Source organism: Callorhinus ursinus, unplaced genomic scaffold, assembly GCF_003265705.2.
Source record: "Callorhinus ursinus isolate GAN/ISIS: 27379988/994484 unplaced genomic scaffold, GSC_fseal_2.0 scaffold2, whole genome shotgun sequence".
Taxonomy (NCBI): Eukaryota; Metazoa; Chordata; class Mammalia; order Carnivora; family Otariidae; genus Callorhinus; species Callorhinus ursinus.
This window is the reverse complement of record NW_027397064.1, coordinates 71,536,534-71,560,494: the sequence shown is the minus strand read 5'-3', so window position 1 is coordinate 71,560,494 and position 23,961 is coordinate 71,536,534. Positions and strand designations below refer to the sequence as shown.

At 37.6% G+C, this 23,961-nt stretch overlaps 1 protein-coding gene across 1 annotated transcript in view; it reads left to right on the top strand.

Moving 5' to 3' along the window:
* The window catches only part of GALNT5 (polypeptide N-acetylgalactosaminyltransferase 5), a 41,988-nt gene extending 24,407 nt beyond the window's left edge, over positions 1 to 17,581 (top strand). Inside the window, exons 4-10 of the mRNA XM_025854374.2 lie at positions 1,555 to 1,690; positions 2,283 to 2,402; positions 5,137 to 5,254; positions 6,194 to 6,517; positions 11,488 to 11,568; positions 14,347 to 14,508; positions 17,441 to 17,581. Coding sequence (XP_025710159.2) covers positions 1,555 to 1,690; positions 2,283 to 2,402; positions 5,137 to 5,254; positions 6,194 to 6,517; positions 11,488 to 11,568; positions 14,347 to 14,508; positions 17,441 to 17,581 — 1,082 coding nt within the window. The remainder of the gene's footprint in view (positions 1 to 1,554; positions 1,691 to 2,282; positions 2,403 to 5,136; positions 5,255 to 6,193; positions 6,518 to 11,487; positions 11,569 to 14,346; positions 14,509 to 17,440) is intronic.
* The last annotated feature ends 6,380 nt before the right edge of the window (positions 17,582 to 23,961 follow it).

Genomic DNA, 23,961 nt, shown 5'->3' with positions numbered 1-23,961 from the left:
GCACTTAATAGAAGGTAATTGATGTTGTAAGCTTGTCAAGAGCAGAGGGGAGCAGCCAGGTGTCAGAGTGGTCAATGCAAACAATAAGCCAAAAAGGAAAGCAACCCTCAAGTCTTTAATCATTTCCTGCACTAATATAAGTAAGAAGTATAAGTAAGAATTGAAACAGAAGAAAGTGCTGACTCCCTGAATGTCCCATGAGTCCCTGTAGAGAAACGGGTTGATGGATTGGGTAGATGTGAGGATGGTCTCACTGTCCACGGAGCCCAGAACAAATGGCTCCTCCTGTTCTACAGCCTGCGGCCAAGGGTGAGAAAAAGGAGAAGCCTCCGAGTGGGAAAGTGCTGAAAGCTGAGTCAGATGGAGGAAAAGGTCCTGGCGACCTCCCCACCTCCCATGCGGTGAGACGGAGATCTTAGCCTGAACGAGGCCTCCGATGGAGGAAACTGAGCTAGGACTGAAGCTATGCTGAAAGCACGTCCACTGAGGGAGAGGGAGGGCCTGAGCTCTTGACTGCAAGTCCCTTCAGAGGCTGTGGTGCGCTGGCTGCAGACCACGTCTGGTGTGAGAGGGCAGCCTCCAGCCATGAGGACCTGCCAGGGAAAGCCTTTGTAATGGGCCAATGGTTGGGCCTGAAAGGACACATACAGGATTTTGGCCATAGCCCCAATTCCTCAGGTTATTTGTTAATCTTCACACACACACACACACACACACACACACACACACACACACACACTCCATTTGTATAAAATCATTTGGAACAATGTCGATGCTATGGAGATTTTTATTGGGAAGAGAGTGTTACTTCACACAACTAATAGGAAAAAAAGAATTTTTAGTGATTATTTTTTGGCCTCCAAGTTTTTTTTCTTTTTTCTTTTTTTTCTCCTGCACGTCTTTGATTTTTTATTGCAACAAAATATGCGTAACATAAAATTTACCATCTTAATTATTTCTTCAGTGCATAGTCCAGTACTCTGAAGTGTATTCACACAGTTGTGCAACCAATCCCCAGAACGCTTTTCATCTTGCAAAACTAAAACTCTATACCCATTAAACTATTCCCTATTCTCCCTCCCCATCCCTGTAACACTTTTGACACTACCTTCTAGCCTTGCTGATTCTTCCTTTTTTATTTGTTTTCACCCTTGTTATGCAGAATGATTTCTCCTCTTCATCATTCCTAAGGCCCACCTTGGAATATCAAACTCTACCTGGTCCACACACCCCCACCCCAGGTTAATGCGACCCACCCTCCTTAGAAGAGACAAAGCCTTTACTACTAAGGATTCCCTTCAAAGTCTTGGCTATCCATTCTAAGTGGCTTATCAATTTTTCACAAACAGAAATGATGCTTGTCCCATAGGACTTCTAGAAACAAAATTTATTTTATTTCATTATAGGATGAAATTATAGGGACCAGGAATTCAATGAGAAGACTACTGCCCTTATAATCACCTTTCTGGAGCAATCCCCAAAACCTTTGAACATGAAGTACATACATTCAGTGTATCACATTTTCAAATGATTTTTTTTTTTCTGGCTCTCTAGGTGATGTGTTGACATTCTTGGATTCTCACGTGGAATGTAACATTGGTTGGTTGGAACCTCTTCTGGAAAGGGTTTATTTAAGTAGAAAGAAAGTAGCCTGTCCAGTAATTGAAGTCATCAATGATAAGGATATGAGGTAATACTGTCATATTCCACAAGATACTTCTAAGCGAGTCTTTAACAGCAGCAGAAAGTACTGGTCATATTCCTAAAATGCACATTTTTGCAAATCTAAGAAATACACAGTGCATCAATTTAAATAAATGGAAACACATAATAGATATCTTGGGATCAGAGAAGGTCAATCCAGTAATTTATTTGATCATCAAAATGCTTAACTCTTAATAGCAATAAATCCTAATACTCAGTGTCCTGTTCTTTCCTCTTTCTATTCAGCTGTACCTGAACCCAGAAAATATTTATCTTCCTTAAGATTAGTTCCTCTTTTAGTGGGAAATAATACATAAGCTCCTAAATTGTTTTTCCCTCAAAAATAGTCAGAACATTATTAAAATAAAGTATAAGTTAAAAACTAGCAATCAAGCCAGTTAGTCACTAATGTTAAATTGTACTCATAAATTTGCTTGAAATGTTATTAAAAAGTTTGTGATAATCTAAAATCATTTGTGTAAGAACTTGTTTCATTCATTTGAACAAGACATGGTGTCAGGTTGCTTAAGTATATGTGTATGATCTCAGGTAGCACTTTTGTTTCTTTCCTGGATTAGTTACATGACAGTGGACAACTTTCAAAGAGGCATCTTTGTGTGGCCCATGAACTTTGGTTGGAGAACAATTCCTCCAGACGTTGTTGCAAAAAACAGAATTAAAGAAACAGATATAATAAGGTAAGTGTGTGAAATTTAAGATTGGAAAGCAATCGTGTATCTTTTTATAAAGGCATAGGAAACAATTCCACAAAACAAGTATTTCCTGTCATTCTGTAGACCATCAAGAATTACAGCTTTAGCCAATAGATGATCAAAAGCAAAGTTTTCCTAAGATATTACTTTCCCACTACCAAACCTCATTTTTTAAATGGTTAAGTGCAACTTATTCAGTCCTGAACCCAGGGAAATTCACTAACACTATTCCTGTTCCCTGGGATAGACAATGTAAGAAATATAAACTAAGTGAATATGCTGCATAAATGCTGTATGAACACATATAATGTTAAAGCCAACATGAGTAAAAATGAGAAGAGTAAATAATAGTGGTGGGGCGCCTGGGTGGCTCAGTTGGTTGAGCGACTGCCTTCAGCTCAGGTCATGATCCTGGAGTCCCGGGATCGAGTCCCGCATCGGGTTCCCTGCTCTGCAGGGAGTCTGCTTCTCCCTCTGACCCTCTTCCCTCTCATGCTCTCTATCTCTCATTCTCTCTCTCTCAAATAAATAAATAAAATCTTTAAAAAAAATAAAATAAAAAAATAAAAAAAAATAATAGTGGTAAAAATATTATTGTAATAATAGCTACCATTTGGATTTTCTTTTCAATTCGAATCCTACCCTTCCCATGGGAGCCAAATTCTGTGAATGAATTGAGAAATAGATACAGAAGGTGGATATGAATTAAAAGAGGGGCTTTATTGCTGGAGAAGCTGGATTGAAGATCACAGTTTAGACCTGAAGCCAAAGTGAACACTTCCCCCAGAGTCTAGACCTGCAGGATAAGCATGCAGCCAGCCTCAGGCAGAGCAACAGGGGTCCCCAAAGCCTTCCCAGTTGGAGAGAGAACTTGAGCAGACAAGTGTCAAGAGAAAGCCCCAGCCCAGACTGTGCGTTGTAACATTATTTCTCAGAACTTAACCCTCAATACTGCATGCCTCATCCCTTGCTAGGTATGATGCCGTCAGAGTTGATATTCCTAGCAAGTCAAATAGAAGTACAATCATTTATTAAACACTGTGCATTTAAGTCTCTCTCTAACCCTAGGAGAGAGGTGGTAGTATTGTCATTGTGGAGATGAGGAAATTGAGCCTAAAAGAAGTAATTTTCCCTGGGATATACATCTGGTAAAAGAACAAATTGGGACTCAAACCCATATCTGCCTGCATTTAACACACTTACGCTGATCCCACATCTAAAGAACCTCTTTGCCTTTTTTAGACTCCCATTTTGAGAGTTAATGTAGTGATTGAGTTCAGATTATATTCCACATAACATTAGGAAGACAATGCATTCTGGATGGACTAGAAAGGACATTGGGCAATCAGACAGAATATGTACATAAATGATGGGGGTAGGGAAGTAGGTGTGGGGCAAGAATTACCTTATCCTTGACATTGCTTTGTACCCTAAACACAAGACAGGCTTTCCACACAAACCTTTCCACTGGCTCAATGGTAACCACCATGGGAAGGGATTGCTGCCTTGTCTAGTTGCTGATTCAAGTGTAGTTTCTATCCCCCATAATCTATAACAGTCGCGAACGCTCTGGAGTCTGACTCTTTGGATATAAATCTCAATTTGATTACTTCCTAATGGTGTGAGCTTTAAAAAGTCACTTAACCTCTCTGAATCTCTGTGTCCTCATTTTTTGTTTTGTTTTGTTTTGTTTTGTTTCTGCATTAAGACTAATAGAAGGAGCTACCTCTATTATCTAAGAATTAAATCCTATTATATAACATGCTTTAAAAAGTGCTTGCCACATAATAAGCTGTCAATAAAAATCTGTCTACAGTTGAGGCAGTAGAGTGGAGTGAGAGATCATAGAGTCAAACTAGACCACCTAAACTGAACACCCGAAGTACATCTTACTAATCTGTGACCTTGGGAAAGTTCCTAACCGTTTCTGTGCTCTGGTTTCTTAATGGTACATACTTGCAGGATTTTCATAAAGTCTGAGATAATTACATACATAATACTTACAACAGTGCCTGGTACTCCTTTAGTACAATTAAATAGGCATTGTTAAAAATAACCTATCAGAGGTACAAGTCTGTGATTCAACAGTCTTACACAATTCACAGCGCTCACCACAGCACATACCCAGACCTGTACCTCTGAAACAAATAATACATTATATGTTAACAAAAAGAAGAAGAAGAAGAAGAAGAAGAAGAAGAAGAAGAAGAAGAAGAAGAAGAAGAAGAAGAAGGAGAAGAAGAAGGAGAAGAAGAAGGAGAAGAAGAAGGAGAAGAAGAAGGAGAAGAAGATAGCAGGAGGGTAAGAATGAAGGGGGGGAAATCGGAGGAGGAGAAGAACCATGAGAGACTATGGACTCTGAGAAACAAACTGAGGGTTCTAGAGGGGAGGGGCGTGGAGGGATGCCTGGTGATTAAAGAGGCAACGTTCTGCGTGGAAAAAAATAATAACCTATCTGGAGAGTTTGTGTCAGAGAGTAAAGGGCAAATAAGAATCCTACTTCCAGGCCCCATCTTTGCTGACCCTAATCAAGCTTTGCCACCATTAACTAGGGAACTGATGACTTCAGTGCTATTTGTGACTCCATTCCAAGACCTTCCCGTGCTTGGTAGCTATTTTAAAATATCTCTTAACTCCATCACAACTGCACAGGGACCCACTCGAAACGTTGAATTCCCAAGACATGCAAGCTTAAAATATCAAACATTTCTTTTTGTAGGTGCCCCGTCATGGCAGGTGGATTGTTTTCTATTGATAAAAATTACTTTTTTGAACTTGGAACATACGACCCTGGGCTTGATGTCTGGGGTGGAGAAAATATGGAGCTTTCATTCAAGGTATTACCAAGTGGTCCTCAAATCCTCTCTACAATTAAGACCTTATCATTTGGTTTCTTTTTACTAATATATAATGAGATATGGGACTGCCTCAGGGAGGAAATTCCACAGAAATTTAAGGGCCTCTAGATTAATGTTTTTATATCCCAGATTAAATTTGGAAGAATCAATAGCTCTCATGAAATTTATTAGAATTCCCTAGTATTTTATAGTCCTTTTTCTACATGTGACTTGGGAGAAATAACATCTTGCCATTCTGTATAAATGCTGTGGGATTCATGCTTCACACAAAATATCTCTGGGAACGTTTTTCTAGTATATCGGAAGTAATGAAATCATTCAGTAATGGGTCATGTTAGATAGACAGAAGTACAACAGGCAATGGTGCACCAACTTTGGACATCTCAGACAGTTCTGGGTATTTATAGTCATTGATCAACAGCTAAGAAAGCCTTGGCAGCAGCCAGAGTAAAGAGAATCCAAAAGGCAACTGCTTTCCTGAGGAGTGGGGTGGTATATAGTAAAAGGGCTATTACTTCGAGCTCATTTTCAAGTTGTGCTCCATAAGCCATATGGGTCATCCCAAGATGAGAAGGGAAAGTTGAAAACATGGAAATATACACTCCTTTCCCTGATCCAACCAAAACAGGAATCCATATTCCATATTTTATACTTTGCAATTCAGTGAGAATTTCTTTATAAAATAAGAAGATGTACATTGATGGGTAGGGAATAAAAAAACATGTTTTACGAATCCTAAAATGGTCCACAGCAATGTACAAAACTAAATAAACCTGTTGAGTTTAATTTGAAACTAATGGAAAAAAAACTACTTCAGACTGGGGGGAGGAGAGAGTGGTCACCAGGTCATTCCTTGTCATTGATAACTGCCCATGATTTGCAGACATCATTTGATAATTGATGTTTATTATCATCCAGGTGTGGATGTGTGGTGGTGAAATTGAGATCATTCCCTGTTCCCGAGTGGGCCACATATTCAGAAATGACAATCCATACTCCTTCCCCAAAGACCGGATGAAGACAGTAGAGCGGAACTTGGTGCGGGTTGCTGAGGTCTGGCTTGATGAGTACAAGGAGCTATTCTATGGCCATGGGGACCACCTCATAGACCAAGGGTTAGATGTTGGAAACCTCACCGAACAACAGGAACTTCGAAAGAAACTAAAATGCAAAGGTTTCAAATGGTACTTGGAGAATGTTTTTCCTGATCTAAAGGCTCCCATTGTGAGGGCTAATGGTGTGGTAAGTTCAAGCAGCAATTACATTCTGACTCCGTAAAAATAAAGTTTAAAAACTCTTGAAAATGCGTGGAAAAGAATGAATTACATTATATGTAAATACTAAGTATGAGTGCAGATGAGACAGAGCACGGTTAAGGGTTAAATATAGGTGAACTTGAGGGAGGCTTTTAAGCAGCCATGTTCATTGATTACTTCAGCCAATACCTACTGGGTATCGATAAGCCAGACAGCATTTCAGAATTGGATTATAGGGTGATGTATAAAGCAGACTTGATTCCTGTTTGTGGAGCTTGAAGTTGAGTAGGGAAAACAATGTACAAGTATGTAACGTTTAAATAAAAAATAGAATGGCTCTCATTTAGGGAACTGGTCACAAGTGATGACTCCTTCTAAGCTAGAGTATTCAACCCTGAAGAGATGTTGAAGCCTAGGCCTGGAAGACAAGTGTCAGCCAAGCTCTAAAGGATCGAGTCTTAGGCAGAGGACTCCCTTGGTGCAAAAACTCTAAGATAGATGACTATCCAGGCATTCAAGAACTGCCAAGGAGAATGAATGTTGTCAAGGTGCGAAGGAGAGAAGAATGGCACCAAATGAAGGGGAGGAGGGAGGAAGAGTCATGTTACATAGGTCCTTGAAGGCAGAGTAAGGATCCTTCCTTCCTTCCTTCCTTCCTTCCTTCCTTCCTTTTTCTTTCTCTCTTTCCTTCCTTCCTTCCTTCCTTCCTTTCTTTCTTTCTTTTTCTTTCTTTCTTTCTTTCTTTTCTTTCTTTCTTTCTTTCTTTCTTTTCTTTCTTTCTTTTTCTTTCTTTCTTTCTTTCTTTTTCTTTCTTTCTTTCTTTCTTTCTTTCTTTTTCTTTCTTTCTTTCTTTCTTTCTTTTTCTTTCTTTCTTTCTTTCTTTCTTTCTTTCCTTTCTTTCCCCCCCAAATGTAAAAGGAGGTTATTGAGTAAGGTTAAGCAATGCAACAACATGATTTAATTAGATTTTTACAGATTTCAAACACAGGTTGAAAATAAAAGAAATCATCAAATGATGACAAAAAATTCCAGGGCACAATGTAATGTGCCAAAAGGGAAGAAACCAAGCTAAACAGATTGGATGGAGTACAAAGCTAAGAACTAAAGCAAGAAAGCAGAGAACCTGGATGAAAGCCATTTCAAACCCATTCTGGGGGTGGGGCTTAATTTGAAGAGGATGGCAAGACATGAGGATATTTACCATAGAGTAGGTTTAGAAGTTATTAGTCAAGCCTTGACCTAGAGCTCTTCCCCAGTCATGCATATTTTTAATCTGTTTTATTGTTTTCTCATTTATTTTTTATTTATAAATATTCCAGGCATTATTTCATTTTCTTTAAGAATTTTCTTTTTCTTCATGAAAGAGGTTCTCAGAGTTGACCATCACTTGTAAGCCTGTTGTTTTAGGCCATGTTTGTTCAGTTCTCCCTAGAAAGTGAATTTTACAAACCAATCACTCTCACTCTCTGCCTGGGAAATTTCCTGATGACAAGGACTTAGTAAAGCCATTCTCCTCGACCATATAGGGGAGATTCTGGAAGAGTATGAAAGAAAGGAAACATAAAAATTCAACTGACAAACTAATATATGTGACCTGTTTGTATGTAACATAATGTAGTATAAAATTGTCATTTTTATAGGTCAAAATAGAATAGCAGCTATTTCTGGTAGTTCTTGACCTGGTGTTTTTTTTCTAGGTAACTTGTTAGGAAGAATAGCCCGGATTTATACACTGTTCAAATAATGTGTCTGTAAAATAAACTTTTATATATATATATTTTAATTCTAACTCCTGAGTAAGAAAAAAAAGAAATTCTCAGCATAGTAATTTTTTTTCCTAACACAGGATCTCAGCAAGAGCATTACTGAACTTTAACCACCAGAGGGAACTAAAAAACTACCTTTTGCTTCCCCTGTGAGGTTAACTTGTGTATGAGTTCCCATGAAATTTCTGAAGAGCTCTCCTGTAACAGCTTTCTGCTGATGCCTGAGCTATAATATATTAAAATGCAGAAAATATTTTTAAATGATTTTTTAAATTCTATTTGTTGCTTTCCTTGGACAAATTATAATCAAGGTATCATTTGTTCCCTTCTTAAATAACCGGTAGGGAGCATTATTACCAGTTTTAAAAAAGATCTTTTTCCAGACATTTCAGACGAAGATTAACGTGACAATTATTTTGGACAGACAGTTTTGAAAAGTCCCAAGAAAATAAACTCTACAACTTTTTGTCATTTGCTCCACATTTTCCCTTCTTTCAATCCTATTAGGATTTACAGCGCAAGATTTTTTTGTTTCCTTTTCTTTTTTTATAAGAACATATCATACCTTTTTGAACCAAAAATATTTAATGAGTGAAAGAACCTCACTAATAATGTGTCTTTATATTGGATTAGATGCTTAGCAAATAGCCTGTAGCCCAATGTTTAGTAATTCTGTGATGAACTGTGGGGAACTCCACCTCCTAAATTGGAAAGTGAAATAATTCAAAATGGGTAATTTAAAATGTATAGACTGCCTGATTTTTTAAAAAAGATTGAAGTGGTTTACAATAAAAGCATAAATACAATTCCTTGAAAATAAAATGAGGATTCCATTTTTAAAACCATTCATAATAAGATAAAGAAAAACAACTCCTTAGGACTTCATAAATCATTTCTATGTGAAGAAAAGCAGTTTCTCCAGAAATTTCTGATAGGGAGGAAGGAAAACAAATCTTCAGAGAAAGCAGGGGAGCGGAAAGCAAGGGAAAGAAAAATTTTTTCCTTCCATCTAATGCTTTTCCATGCTTGGCAGAAGGGACTGTACAAAATAAATACAAAAAAAAATCGGTTAAACCAGGAGTTCCCTACACTGCTCTGGGCAATGTTAGTTGTGCTGCCAGAAATAGGATCCCAGGGCCAAATATATTTGGCAGACACTCATGCTTCAACTCCCTCTTATAGCAGAGAGCTAAACATTAACGTACTGGAGGTTCTGCGAGGTTCTGGAGCTATACAACCTCTTTGGCTGTATTGAAGCCAGTTTTCCAAACGCGTGGGAAGACAGAATATTTTCTGAGTAATCCACAAATACAGAAGTTTATACTTATCTCTGTTAAAATCCAGAGAGCAATTGGAGCACATTTCCTTTCTTTAATCTCCAGGATTATCCTTCTTTCATGCATTTCTATTAAATCGCTTCTCTAAAGTTGATTCTTTCTGTGCGTCCTGACTGCTCCATTTCCTAATGGTGGATTGTCTCCTCCCACATTTGTCACTCTACATTGTGAATAGAGTTTTCTTTGAAGATTTCTGATGGAAATTCTGTCCTTCTAGAGTTGTTTTACCTGCCAGCCACCCCAGAAGTAACCAACCTGGTACTATTTTTTTTCTAAGATTTTATTTATTTATTTGAGAGAGAGCACGAGAGGGCATGAGTGAGGTGGGGGTGGGGTGAGGGGAGCAGAGGGATGGGGGAGAGGGAGAAGCAGACTCCCCACTGAGCATGAGCCCTTTGCTGTGGGGCTTGGAATTGGGCAGTTGTGGGGCTGGATCCTAGGACCCTGGGATCATGACCTGAGTCAAAGGCAGGCGCTTAACCAACTGAGCCACCCAGACGCCCTCAACCTGGTACTATTTTTATGTCTGTCAAAGTTCCTATCCAATGGAAGTAGTATAAACTTGCATCTCAAACCCAAATGAAGGTCCATGTAAGGTTCAGATTCCCAAGGGAGACTCTAGTTTCCCCGTTGTCTCCCTGTGCTACCTACGGGGTAAATTGTTTTTCCTGGGACATTGTTCTACTGAGGGTCTAATTTTTTAGTCGTCCATCTTTATGTGGAAGACTGCAGTTCCAACTCTCTCGCTCACTCTTATTTTTTCTCCTGTTCTTACAATGTTGGTCCCTTGCCTACCAGCATTTGCCATTTCCCCACTTGCTGAAGGGCTTTGTTTTGTTTCATTTTCTGGTCCCTGAAGATGCCCCTGACTTTCTTGCAAGCTAAGCTATGCATGTAAAAGTGAGCACCTTGTTATGAAGGCTTACAGCTCTGAGCTACACAGCTGTATCTTGCAATACCCCAGAGTTAGAGCTCTGTGTTGGGCACCACAGAACAGGATGGGGCATAAATAGTGACCTTGCCAACAAAGACTTCACAACCTCGCAGCTCAGAAGGCTTTCCTGAGTGTAGACTTGACTCTACACAGCTCTTCTAGGAATCTAAGAAGTCTAAATTGCACTATTAACTCACCAGCTCGTTAGCCTTACCCAAGATGTCAAAGGGGGCAAGGGAATCAACATTTTTCTGCATTAAATGGTGACTTATAGAAAGCTGCCTCCATATTTGACCCTGCAAATCCATTAAAAACCTGGGGGCCTGCCAGATAGTGCCTTTAAGTTTGGCTCTGTATTAGCTTTCATGACTTTCCTGTGATGAATTGTAGCTTGCCTGAGTCATTAGGAAGATTCTGACAGAGAATCAGCTGGAATCTGCTGTTCTTTGAAGGACTCAATTTATCTATGATTCAGTGCCTAAGCAGTGAAATAGCTTGAAGGGGTCAGCCAGGGAACAGAGCCTGTAACTGTTGGTTTGATTAAATTGCAAGTCTATGCATTGACTTTTAATGTATGCATCAGAAAAACTTGAGACAAGAAAATAACTACTTTTCATGCTACCTTTTGCTTATTCCCTATTCAGCATTCCAGGCAAGGGTTAATTAAAAGCTTCTGTTTGTTGGCTCTGTGGCTGAATCATAGGCCTAAATTGACAGATTGAAGCTGTACTTTAGCAAGATTACATTATGTCTCTGTTAGAGATAGCAACCAATAAAACCGTATAGTGCTAAGTAATGCTAAGCTATCAACTTAACTATCTTCTAACCTTATTATAGTTTTATAGTCTGTGCTTTCTGAATGTCTTGTTCTACTTTAAAATATTTTTTCTTAATGCATATTTTATATTTTGTTCCCTAGCTTATTAATGTGGCCTTGGGCAAGTGCATTTCCATTGAAAACACCATAGCCACTTTGGAAGACTGTGATGCGAGCAGCAAGGTACGTGGGGCTGGGTTTCCTCTCTCATCATAGACAAGGTTGATAGATGGAGCAAGTATACCTGATAAGTGCACATTTACCACTCACTTGAAAAATTTATTTTTGCTGTACAAACAATAATTAATGTGTAAATTTTTACATGATCGTAAGGTTGCTGTTAAGACAGCCTGCCGCTAAATGTAAAGTTAGTGACCACGGGAGTAAATCTATGAGTACTGAAGTCCACCTACCAGGGACCCAGTTCTGGCTCTGTCACTTTCAAGTGTGTTACCTTTGCAAATCCTTTAACCTTTAGGTAAATAGCAGTTATAACAGCACCTACCCCTAAATCAGGTTTGAGGATCAAATTATGTCATACAGATGAAGCATGTAGAACAATATTTAACACTCAGTGCTCTGCAGATGTTCACTGTTATGATAATAAAGACAAAAAATGTGAAAAAACTTACATCTAAAGATAAAAAAATAAAGGAAATAAAGGCAGAGCATATTTTTAAATAATCTAAGGGAGACATTTTATTCTGATTCAGTCCCCTCTTCCCCATTCTCCTACATATTGAGGGAGTCATGCAAATTACATAATCCATGATCCATGGTGGAAAACCCTTTAGCAAATCTCTGACAAACTCAGAGCACAATGGTTAGGGGAGGAAGGAGGGCCAGGGAGAACAGAGCAGGGACTCTGCAGAGCTGGAGGTGAGTTCTGAGTGATGGCACCTCCCTCTTCAGCAAATGTTCCCCACCAATTCTCATTCTGTGCAGATATTATTGGTTTCAATGCCAAATAAAACTCATAAAAACATCAATCCATGAGTAAAACTCAGCATCCTCAAGTTGTAGATCACTCTTTGGTAAAGAAATTATTTTGTGATGAGAATCTAGGCTTCCCTCGGCTTACCTGTTTTCTTCGACTTAGAGATATTGCTTCTATTTCTGAGCACATCTCCTCTCTACCTCTTAATTCAAAGCTGAAAAGATACTTTTGTCTTCTCTGTTGCTATAATTCAGCTATGGATTGTAAACTTGAGGCTGAGGGAACTCTTAATTAGGAAAGAAAGGAGGCAGAGGGACGAGAAAAGTGTCAAAAATCATTTGAAAGATACAACTCATATTAACAATTCAAAGAGGAAATAAAGTCATAAATTACAAAATAAAACTACAAGTAGTCCAAATTATATGAAAGTAAAGTATTATTTCATTCAGCCCTTCAAGACTCATTCTTCTCGTGCTTTTCTGTGCCTGATTAACCAGTATTTTATCTGAAGACCCAAGTTGTGGTCTGGATAACCGCTGAGTTTCTCAAGGGGATGCTGGGAGGCGAAAGTATGAATATGCAGCCCCTGCTTTCCACAAACCCCGTCTCCCTTGTCTTGTTACTCATTTTAAGCTTGTAGTTTGTTTGAATAATAAAAAGTAAAGGGACTTGGAGGAAGGTAACTTATTTTGGCAGAATTAACGAAGCTTAATACCAAGCCAGTTTATAGCATTCATCCAAAAAAAAGCTCAAAAGGAATAAAGCCCGAGGATTCAACCACCAAGCCTTATCCTTCACTTTACCTAAAAAGTCTCCTTAGCTATTAACTTTTCAACCAGCTGAGATGTCCCTTTTAAAGGTAATGTCTAGCTTCTCTTAGTAGCCACATAACTTCCTTATATTATGACATAAGACCATGCTTCTCAAATTTTAATGTGCACACAAATCACCTGGAAAGTTTGTTACAATACAGATTTCTGATTCAAGAGGTTCATTTCTGATTCAAGAGGTTCAAGAGGCTGAGATTCAGCTGTTCCAACTAGCTCCCAGGTGGATGCTGATGTTGGGCCAGAGCCTACCCTTTGAGTGGTGAGGTCTAACTCAATGACATACTTGATAATCTAAGTTAAATCTCAATTACATTACAAATGATTCAGTAGGTAAAAGCATTTAGATAAATTTTACCAGCAGTCTATTTTTTTTTATGTTCACATTGGTGCAAAACAACAAACTTCCCACAGACCCACAGACTTAGAATAAATTGACCAGGCAGATAGTACTAGGGTGTAAATAACTGGATAAAATACTTATAAAAACTGAAAACATGGTTCCATTACCTGATTTAGACGTTGGCAACTCCCCAAAGCTGGACTTCTCCAAGAGTAGTTCTTATGAACTAGGGGATGCTGGTAGAGCAGAACCTGACGACTCTTTTGGCTATCAGCATAGAAAGAGTTTTAACCTTTCTTACAATAGAAACGTTTTTTAGCCTTAAGAAAGATTTTTTTAACCTTTCCTACAATGCCTCTAGATCTAGATAGTCTAAACAAAGAAGCATAATAATTTCCACCAAAGTAATTTAGGACTGTGATTTGGATCTTCTTATAGCCCTAATGGCTATGGATGGTTTGAATGTTCCACTACTTCAGGCACCAGGCTTCTCTGGGATTCAGAACACCTGAAATGACCTCTATTTGTAGACATATACTAACCGTACTCAATAATTTTTATTACTGCAACTCACATTTATTGAAAGCTTACTGTGTGCTAGACACTTAACAGTCATTACTTCAACTCTCTGAGATACACCCTATTGCTATCCAACTTAAAAATGATAAAAATGAAATTAGATATGGTAATAATATGCCCATGCTGTCAGAATTGAAAGTGGCAATACCGGGATTTGGGTACAAAACATTTGATCAAAGTGCCTATATCCTTGACCATTGCTAACGAAAATGTTCAGCAAAGCCCCTACCTGTGTTTGCTGCCTGGTGACCTTCTCCTTGTTCATTTCCTGACAGCTTCAACAATTTAATTACACCTGGCTAAGACTTATTAAACATGGAGAATGGTGCTTAGCTCCCGTCCCTGATATGGGGGCTCTGAGGCTGCACCCTTGCGATAACAGGAACAAAGTGCTAAGATGGCTGCATAAATCAACATCAGTCTTTCATCCAGAACTGGTAAGCAAAATATGTGTACCTCTTCTTTATCTCAAATCTAACTTCCAATTAAATGGGACATAAAACTCTCATTGTCCACGTCTTCAATCAGAAGCTTTCAATTTGTCTGTGGCAAAAGAGGCAGTGTAATAGTTCAAACAGAGAGATAAATGGATAGTTTTGCAAATTGTCAAGTCCTTTTTTTCTTTCACAAAATTTATTTCAAATCTGTTATTTTAAATATAAGCCACCCATTTCTTTGGTTATATGGCTATCAGCATCTTTGTTTTTAAAGAAACATTTACTTCAGTCAACTAACAATGCCAAAAATCATGCTTATAGGCTAGAACTTGTTCTCACTGGTTACCAGAGAAGCCCTTAGGGAGAGTATATGGGGAAAGAGAGAAGCAGTATGCTTCCTACGAGCCTTGCACTTTAGTATGACTCTGCTTTTCAGCATTCTGCCTCCTTTCCATAAAGGGAGACTTTTTCTCACACACACACACACCCCCCTCGTTGCCAGAGACCTGGGCCTTAACAGGTGTTAGAAGCAGCTCCCCGCTGCTTGTAGGAGCTGACAGTGTGCTGCGTGCACCTGCCGACATCACATTCAGTGACATCACCCGGGTAGCTTGAAACCAGCCATTATGGGAGGATTTCTGTAAACCCATGCTCCTAATCCAGGGATGTTTTTCTAGAGGTCCAGTTGTTAATATTTATCAGACTACACCTGCTATATCCTATTTACTCTCAAAGTCCTGATAGGTTTTCCCAATTCTATTTTAACAAGATACAAAGTCATAAGTTTTGGTGTAAGATCTTGGAGTGACAAAAATAATTTCAGGCCAACCTTCTTAAATTTTCTATTATCTCACTAACAAGTAATCACCAAATCCACAAAATGCACTGGGTATATGAAGACCATCATTTTGCTCAGGGTTGTCCCCAAAGTAAGCACTCCTCCCTGCCCTTGAAGTGCCTCCATTTCTTTTGATTTCACAACCAGTGACTACTCCCTTCATGGCATTTTTCTTCCTACTTGGGGTCAAAATCAGGGCTTGAGCAACATAGTTCCCAATCTTCCTCTCTTTCAATCTTCTCTGTTATATTTTGATTTCTTCTGGGCATTTTTTTTCTCTTTAGTGATAATGACTAAAATTGAGTTATTTAGAAAAATTAGGAATTACTAGTGTACCGGTTACTAATTTTATGTTGCATAGTGTTGGAAAAATCCATAAACATCTATCAGATATTACCTTCTGCTTCCTTGACCTTATGCCAAAGAAAGCTGGAGGTGGGGCCAGAGGTGAGAAAGGATGAGAATGAGAACACATTTTTCATCTCCAGAAATGAATCTGTTACCAGAAAAAAAAATTCACACTAGTGAGAAAATATTTAGGAGTAAGCAGCCCTTAAATCACATATGTCTTATTTATAAACTGCGTTGGCCCCATTGAGAACTTAAGGCTTCATTAGCTGATTTTTATATAGGCTTAATTTTGGTCCCTATAAATGGTAAGCCAGTTTGTAAAGAGAGTAATTTAATTAAGATGGCAAAAATTCGATGTTTCCCAATCCTGTTAGTGCCTATGAATTTGTAGCATGTCACACTGCTGCCTTCTACCTTAAGTTCCCCTTTCCATGCTGCTAGATGTCATGGAGATTAATATGTTGACAATAGTATTCCTTATTTTTTCAGTATTTTGGTAATTTTCATACTAAACCTCCTGAGGCATCCAAAGCTTGTTAAGTCTTTAAAAAAGAAATGGAGAAAAATACTGAATAACAGGAAGATGTCTCCCCCTTTAGCATTAGGAATCGAGAGCTTCATAGAAGGAAATAGGGTAACAGTGACTTTGATCCTGAATACCAATGAATTGTTAAAATTATACATTTCTAATCTGCATTTAAAAGATATTCTCTAGGCCAGCCCACCCCAAATGCTGTGGATTATAGATACCTAAGAGGAAATTGTTTCATAGGTAGCTCCTAGGTACTGTGACATGGAATGACCCTCCACCACTGGTCTCTTCATCAAGTGTCCTTAGGTTGGGGACGAGTTATTCAATTACCTCTTTACAGTCCACTGGCAGAATGTTGTAGATAATCCAGGATGATTTTGCTCAAGGCCAACTCCTTTACAAAACCTTGAGCATACTCAAACATTATATTTCCAAAGCCCTACAAGGATGACAATGGTTTTGTAGGAACATCTTTAAAATAAACTATTATGAAGTCACCCCTATTTGGTATATTTTTTTAAATATTTCAAAACAATATACATATAATTAAGATTATCTTTGTCATAGTCATGGAAAAAAATGAGAGGATTAATAGGTGAAAAAAATTATAAAGTCATGAGCAAGCTATTATTTCTAGGATATTCAGTAAATAGAACTCCTCTGAAATACCTTTGACTTTTTTCTAATTACATCTGGATTTTCTGGACATCAGGCATTACATACTATCAGATATTACGATGGGTAGCTTATAAATAAATACATCATTTCTAGCACTTTGTATCCCAAGTTTGCATTCTAAGGTATAAACTTAATTAAAAAATTAACTGACTCACTTTTTGTGATGGCTGTTTTTTCATGATCACCATCAATTAGAAAGCCATCATCCATCAAATATAGTAAATGCATATGGAATAATTTCCTCTAAACAATATAGTTATCAGACCCATCATCAGAAAATAAATCTTTTGCTTCCTCCCTGAGGAAGTTGTAAAAGTCTTAAAAGCCTTGTAGCTTTAAGAAGAGAGAAGTTAGTTTGAGATGGAGACAAGTTTAATACAGTCCAAAGGCTGTGTTCACATTGTTGTTTAGTTCAGAAGAATTCCTAAGGAATCAAAAATGTAATTATCTTTTTTTTAATTAGTTTTCGTTTCTTTATATTTTGGTGGTCAAATTCATTCTGTGGCTCATTCCCAGATCCCCTTTCTTTCCAGGTGAATCACATTGTTTTTGGGAACTATCATCAGTTGTTATGCTTAGAAGGAAATGTTTTTCAGAAGACCCTGAAAGTTGCTGCTTGTGACCCAGAAAAGCAATACCAAAAGTGGAAATTTGAAAAGTATTATGAAGACTAAAGAACAACTAATATTTTTATCTAGTAAACCCATTAGACACTGTGAAAATGACAGTGGATGTGAGGACTGTATTTCTCCACGGTAGTTTACATTTTCAAAATTAAGAGCATTTGAATAGGAGATTTTAAAAACCCACAATATTTGAGAAACCAAAAGTAAGCTCAGGGAAACAACCTAACGTTGAACTGGAGTCCATTTCCAGCTCTAGGTGGCCTTTTGAATTGCATGCTTCCTGCCCTGTGCTGGATGGACCTCAGCCTGCCAACTTCCCCATGCAATCAAACAGGTAACAGGAAATACAGGAAATGAAGCCAAAAGTACTTGAGGAAGTACAATGATATTCATGATGACTGAGTTTGATAATAACCAGCTCTTTTGGCCCACAAGTAGGTATAATCAATGAGAACCTATTCTTTTATTTGCTTTTTTTTTTTAATTCAAAAAATTACTTGAGTTCCTATAGCAAAAAGGCCTCAGAAACACACAGCTGTCATCTTGGTGAAGTCCCTCCCAGCTACATGCCTGTTCACCTAACAGTATCGTATCATAGTCCTCAACTCCTCCTCAATAGACTTTGATCTAGATGACTACATAATGTTTTTTTATTTTTTTTTCCCCCAGTCTGAGTCAGTGGAAAAAAAACTTTAAGTGAGGAAGTCAAATGCTTATTCAGTTCTAGATATAGACATTGTTTCAATTCATTTTGGGCTTTTAAAGCTACACTTTAAAAGAAGAGTCCTGCTAGTAACTTCCTAGACTTAGGTGGATATTAAAAAAAAAAAAAAAAAAGGGCTGGGTCACAATGCACTGTAGTCACCAAAAATACCCTAAAAATACACTTAATAACACTGTAATGTAAGACCAAATAAGAGGAGCTGAAACAAAGCAGCAATAGAGCACTGAAAAATATTAAAGATTTATATAAAATATGACTAGATTTAACAGCATTCACAGGGATGAAGTAAGCTACAAGTAAGCTCTAAAAGAGTTCAAAGTAGAAGTAAAATGAAGTAAATATAATGAAAGGGGAAGAGAAAGAGGTAAGCAACCCTCTGGAAGAGAGTTAAGAAAAAAATTGACCTAGACTTGGCCAGAAAAGAAAAGGAACCTGGCACCTCTGTGGGGTGGGTGTGGGAGCTAAGGCCGTGGATGTGGGCCTAATGATAACACTGATAAATTTGGGGAAAAGTCCAATAGTTCTTCAATCCACACTGAATTCCTAACCTTACGTATGCCAGTATTTAGGCATACCAGAAGAGATTCTAGAAATCCTAACATCCTTTGTATTGATTTTTGGTAGGCAAATTGATGCCCGGAAAACATATTACCTGTCTAAGAGTCCCACAGCAGTTAGTGAGAGATGAGGATTCAAATTTGGATCTCCAGAGACAGGGCTCAATCCACTGCCCCAGGCCACGGACCTAAACAAATCTGTTTCACAGCATTCTTAAGAAAGAGAGACATAAACCTTTTTGCTGGCGTTGGGTCTCTGGAGGAAAACCATGCTATATGCTTGTTAATAGAAAAACAAAGCTTTGTTCAGTTGAGCTGATGGTTAAACTGGGCATCTTTAGTTCTGACTTCCTATTTCAAATTTAATTTTATCTCCCAATTAATTGCACAAAAGCAGAGCTATGACTCAGAAGAGAAACAGTTCTGCCTATTTGCATCATATTTAAGAGGTTTTAGTCAGATAATTGATATTGCAGATGAGATAAGAGAATGACTAGAAAATGAGATAATTCTTTTCAAAACAGAGCCATATGGGGGATAAAACACAAGTCAGTTGCCAAAGGACTAGCTGAATTGCTGACCAAACTGAATATGCTGAGTGCCTCGTGCAATTCTTTGCGTAACTGCAAAAATGTTGAAAGGTTTTTTTGCCCCCAGTCTGAAGACTTTCCTTATTCGAAAACAGTTTCCACAAAACACATCAAGTCTATTCAGAAAAAGACAATTATGGTTTGGAAACACTTACCTTTGGACATACAAGTGAAAGAAATTTGAATGTTTTTCACAAAAATCTTCTACAGTCTGTTCAGTGTATCATCTTCCTGACTTCACCTTGACATAAGAAAAAGCTTTACTGGAATCTATATTGTTGATATAGCAAAGGATTGTTTTCATACATGACATGTTTGTTCTTGGAAAGAATTTTAAAAAGAGCTTCTACCATGTATTTACTCAACTACTCTAAGATGCAAGGAACTAATCATTAATTGGAAATCTTTTTATAGGCCTAAACTGCAGAGTATTGACTAATTATGAAATCTCCTACCAACACTTTTTATTTTTATTTTTTAATTACTTCCTTTTTTATTTTTCTATTTTTATTATTTTTATGTTTTTTTATTATGTTATGTTAATCACCATACATTACATCATTAGTTTTTGATGTAGTGTTCCATGATTCATTGTTTGCGTATACACCCAGTGCTCCATTTAATACGTGCCCTCTTTAATACCCATCACCAGGCTAACCCATCCCCCACCCCCCCCAATGAAACTGGACCATTTCCTTACACCACACACAAAAATAGACTCAAAATGGTTGGAAGACCTCAATGTGAGACAGGAGTCCATCAAAATCCTAAAGGAGAACACAGGCAGCAACCTCTTCGACCTCAGCCACAGCAACTTCTTCCTAGAAACATTGCCAAAGGCAAGGGAAGCAAGGGCAAAAATGAACTATTGGGACTTCATCAAGATAAAAAGCTTTTGCACAGCAAAAGAAACAGTCAACAAAACCAAAAGACAACTGACAGAATGGGTGAAGATATTTGCAAATGACATATCAGATAAAGGGCTAGTATCCAAAACCTATAAAGAACTTATGAAACTCAACACCCAAAGAACAAATGATCCAATCAAGAAATGGGCAGAAGACATGAACAGACATTTTTGCAAAGAAGACATCCAATGGCCAACAGACACATGAAAAAGTGCTCAACATCGCTCGGCATCAGGGAAATCCAAATCAAAACGTCAATGAGATACCACCTCACACCAATCAGAATGGCTAAAATGAGCAAGTCAGAAAATGGCCGATGTTGGCGGGGATGCGGAGAAAGGGGAACCCTCCTACACAGTTGGTGGGGATGCAAGCTGGTGCAACCACTACCAACACTTTCTAAAGCATTACCCCTCTACATTTTGTTTTCAGAAGACTGCAATAAAGGTGTAAATGCTACTAGGCCTCTGGCACTTCTAGTGAGAAACCCCTGAGTGGGACACATTAGGGTCCTATTCAACCCTAAATTCTTCAGTAGGAGGCTATGTTATGGGGAGACTTCAGAGTTTTCCTTGGGTTGGCTTGAGTCATTGACTTCTCTTAGAGAAGTGTCTATACATTTTGTTACTTTAAACACAAGCATAGTTTTGATATTTTACAGGACTTATTTGATCAAAAACTAACTTACCAGACCATCTGAGTGCTTCTGAACTTTTGGTTTGCACAGTTCCCTTCTCTTTTTCAACAGTTACCCAGAGCTTCTCCCTGAAGGATGACACAGCTGTTGTTGGTACAACCATGTTTTATCACCAGCATCAAATTTGCTCAATTCCGCTTGCTGACATTCAATCAGCTGTCATTCACAGGGCCCAAAACCACCATATGCCATAATCATATTGTTAGTTTTCCACAACTAATTTGGAAAATTCTTTTAGATCTGAAAACACCTTGTTTATAGTATTGCCTTAGGGATTGTAGAGGAGCAAAGATACCAGTTTTAGTGTACAGGAATTCAAATTCTCCAGTCAACCTTGAATTTATGAATGGTTTAGGATGATTTTCAAGGGGTTCTCATGCAAGAGAGTGGGGTTGAGGCTGGCCAGATAGTACCATCTTTATTTGTTTTAACAACTTTAACTTCCATGTTCAAACACAGAAAAGAAACTACGCCTCAGATGAGGATTCCAGTATCTTTGATACAAACAAGGAATTTATAGGGAATAAAGGGAAAACAGATGAGAACTGATTATCTTTGAGTACCTACCATGTGCTAGGCACCGACTGTACCCCATCTCACTGTTGTACACAACTCAGTGAATTAGGTCTTACTCTCCTCATTATGCAAAGAGGATGGCTGAGAGGTATTATCTAAGATCATCCCACTAGTAAGAGATTGAAATCTGGTTTTCATTCTATCTGGCTGAAAAAAAAAGAAGAGGAAGAAAAGAGTCTCTTTGACAACAACATGTTGCTATGATTTGTTTTTTTTTTTTTTTTCTTTAAGCAGGGCAGTCAACTTGTGTGGGCTTAATTAAAATCCCTTCATTGTGAAGGCAAATGTCTTAGATCTCCCTAGGCTGTGATATAGAGGCTGCACCTTTTCCTTTAACTGAAATGTAGGCTTAAGGTTAGCTATCCCCACCTGCTTTGCAGTTGTCTATCTCCTTGACTTCATGCAGGACATATTCTTTTCCATTTCCTATAATAAATATGAGAAGGAGAAGCAGACATAGAGAAATTGCTTCCCTGTAAATAATACTGCCAACTCTTTCTTCCCCCAACCATTAATCAAAACTGACAGATTGCCCAATTTCAACAGAGGTGGGAAGTAAAACATTGAAGAGTCCCTTAATTTAAAATACAAACTAAAGCCTGTAACTTTTACTTCATTGTGTAGATTGTCACCATAGTGCTTTTACAACTTTTGTGTAGGTTATTCAAAAATTGCTATGAGCCAAGTGCCTTGAAATGAGGAAAGGAACACTAACCAAAGCTAATAGATAAAATATTTATTTTTGGCAAATAGCCATTCCATGGAAAAGTTTGGGTAAGCTATGTAAAGTATTAAATACTCCTGATGAGGTTTAATGGATGTTATTTCAGGTAGGTATTGACACCTAACAGAAAGGAAAAATAATCCCATCACAATAAGCAGATTCAATGCCACTGTTTTCAACCTAATAGGTCAACTAGTAGTTACCATCCCAATAGGGTCTCTTTGCAAGTTTATGTGAATCATTGCTTTGCAAAAACATACAGGAAAGTTCTCATTTTTCAACAAATAGAGCAACTTCTAATATGGTGAGTTTCTGATGATGACGGTTGCCATTAAATAAGTAACAAATAATATCTTTGAAAACAGGGGCTTTCTATTTTATTATTGATTGATTGGTATTTACCAGTTCAAGGATATTAGTCATAAATATCTATATAAATAAAACCTTTATATTAGATATAAACACTAATTTTTTGAGGGCCTAGATTATCTTTGCTTGACCAAAAACATCGATTTTTGTAAATATATATGTATACATACATATATACCCATATAGATAAATGTGTGTATATATTCATATATTCACATATGCATATGTGTGTGTGTGTATATATATATATAATGAGTCTCTATATTTTATGCTTTGAAGTGGGAGAAAATAAGACCAAGAATTCCTGCTTATAAATATAAAGAAAACTATGAATGTTTTTGGATATTTTTAATTCTTTTAAGTGTACCATTTTGCATCTGGCCTTCTGGACAAAAGTATCTCCAGTGGACTTTCACTCTGGGTATCATTTTCCATACTGGAAGGGAGTAACCAAATTCTAAATTATCAAGATGCCTGTTGTTCATTTTAGATTATGCACATGCCTTAATTCTCCTTCAAACAACTGCCCAGATGTTGCTAGTTTTACACATATTAGCTATCAGAGATGGACAGAAAAATAAGAGAAGGCAAAGGTCAAATTAGTGAATTTTCTCATTGATTACCTAAAAACTTCTGTTAATGGGAGAACAAGATTGAAACAATGGAATATAAAGGAATTTGGAGTTAATTTGAACATTTTGAAGTACCCAATTTTTCAGCCTCTACTAACTGAAGTTATTATAAAGAAGGAATCAAATATGTAATTTTAAGTCGCTACCTAAAAATTCAGATTACTTTCCAAATTCATTTCCAAGACTCTCCCACACTGTCAGTTGATTACCAGGTATTGCCCTTTGATTTTGTAGTTTGCCTTGTATCTGTTGGGTGATTTCTGCTGTTGATTACTACCCATGTCATTGTGTTTATGTTGATTGTATAGCTTAGTCACCTCATGTTCCTCATGAGCTGTATACACATTTTGGTATTCATATTTATTTTGTTACTGTCTGATATTTTAATATTGGCAAATGTTTGCTATAACTTCTGATATTACTTTTTATAGCCCTCTTGTTTTTATAGAGCAATGAATGTTAAGCCTTTAAAAGTAGTTGCCTTTCTCATATGGTCAAACATATTTCTTCTTTATGATACTCTGGTGCTTTATCTTTTGCCATAATTCTCTATTATTACTTATTTTAAATGTTTTTCCTATCACTTTGAAAAATTAAATGTCCTTTCTTCATTTGAAAATGTGCCAAAAGTACTATCCCATGTAAATATGC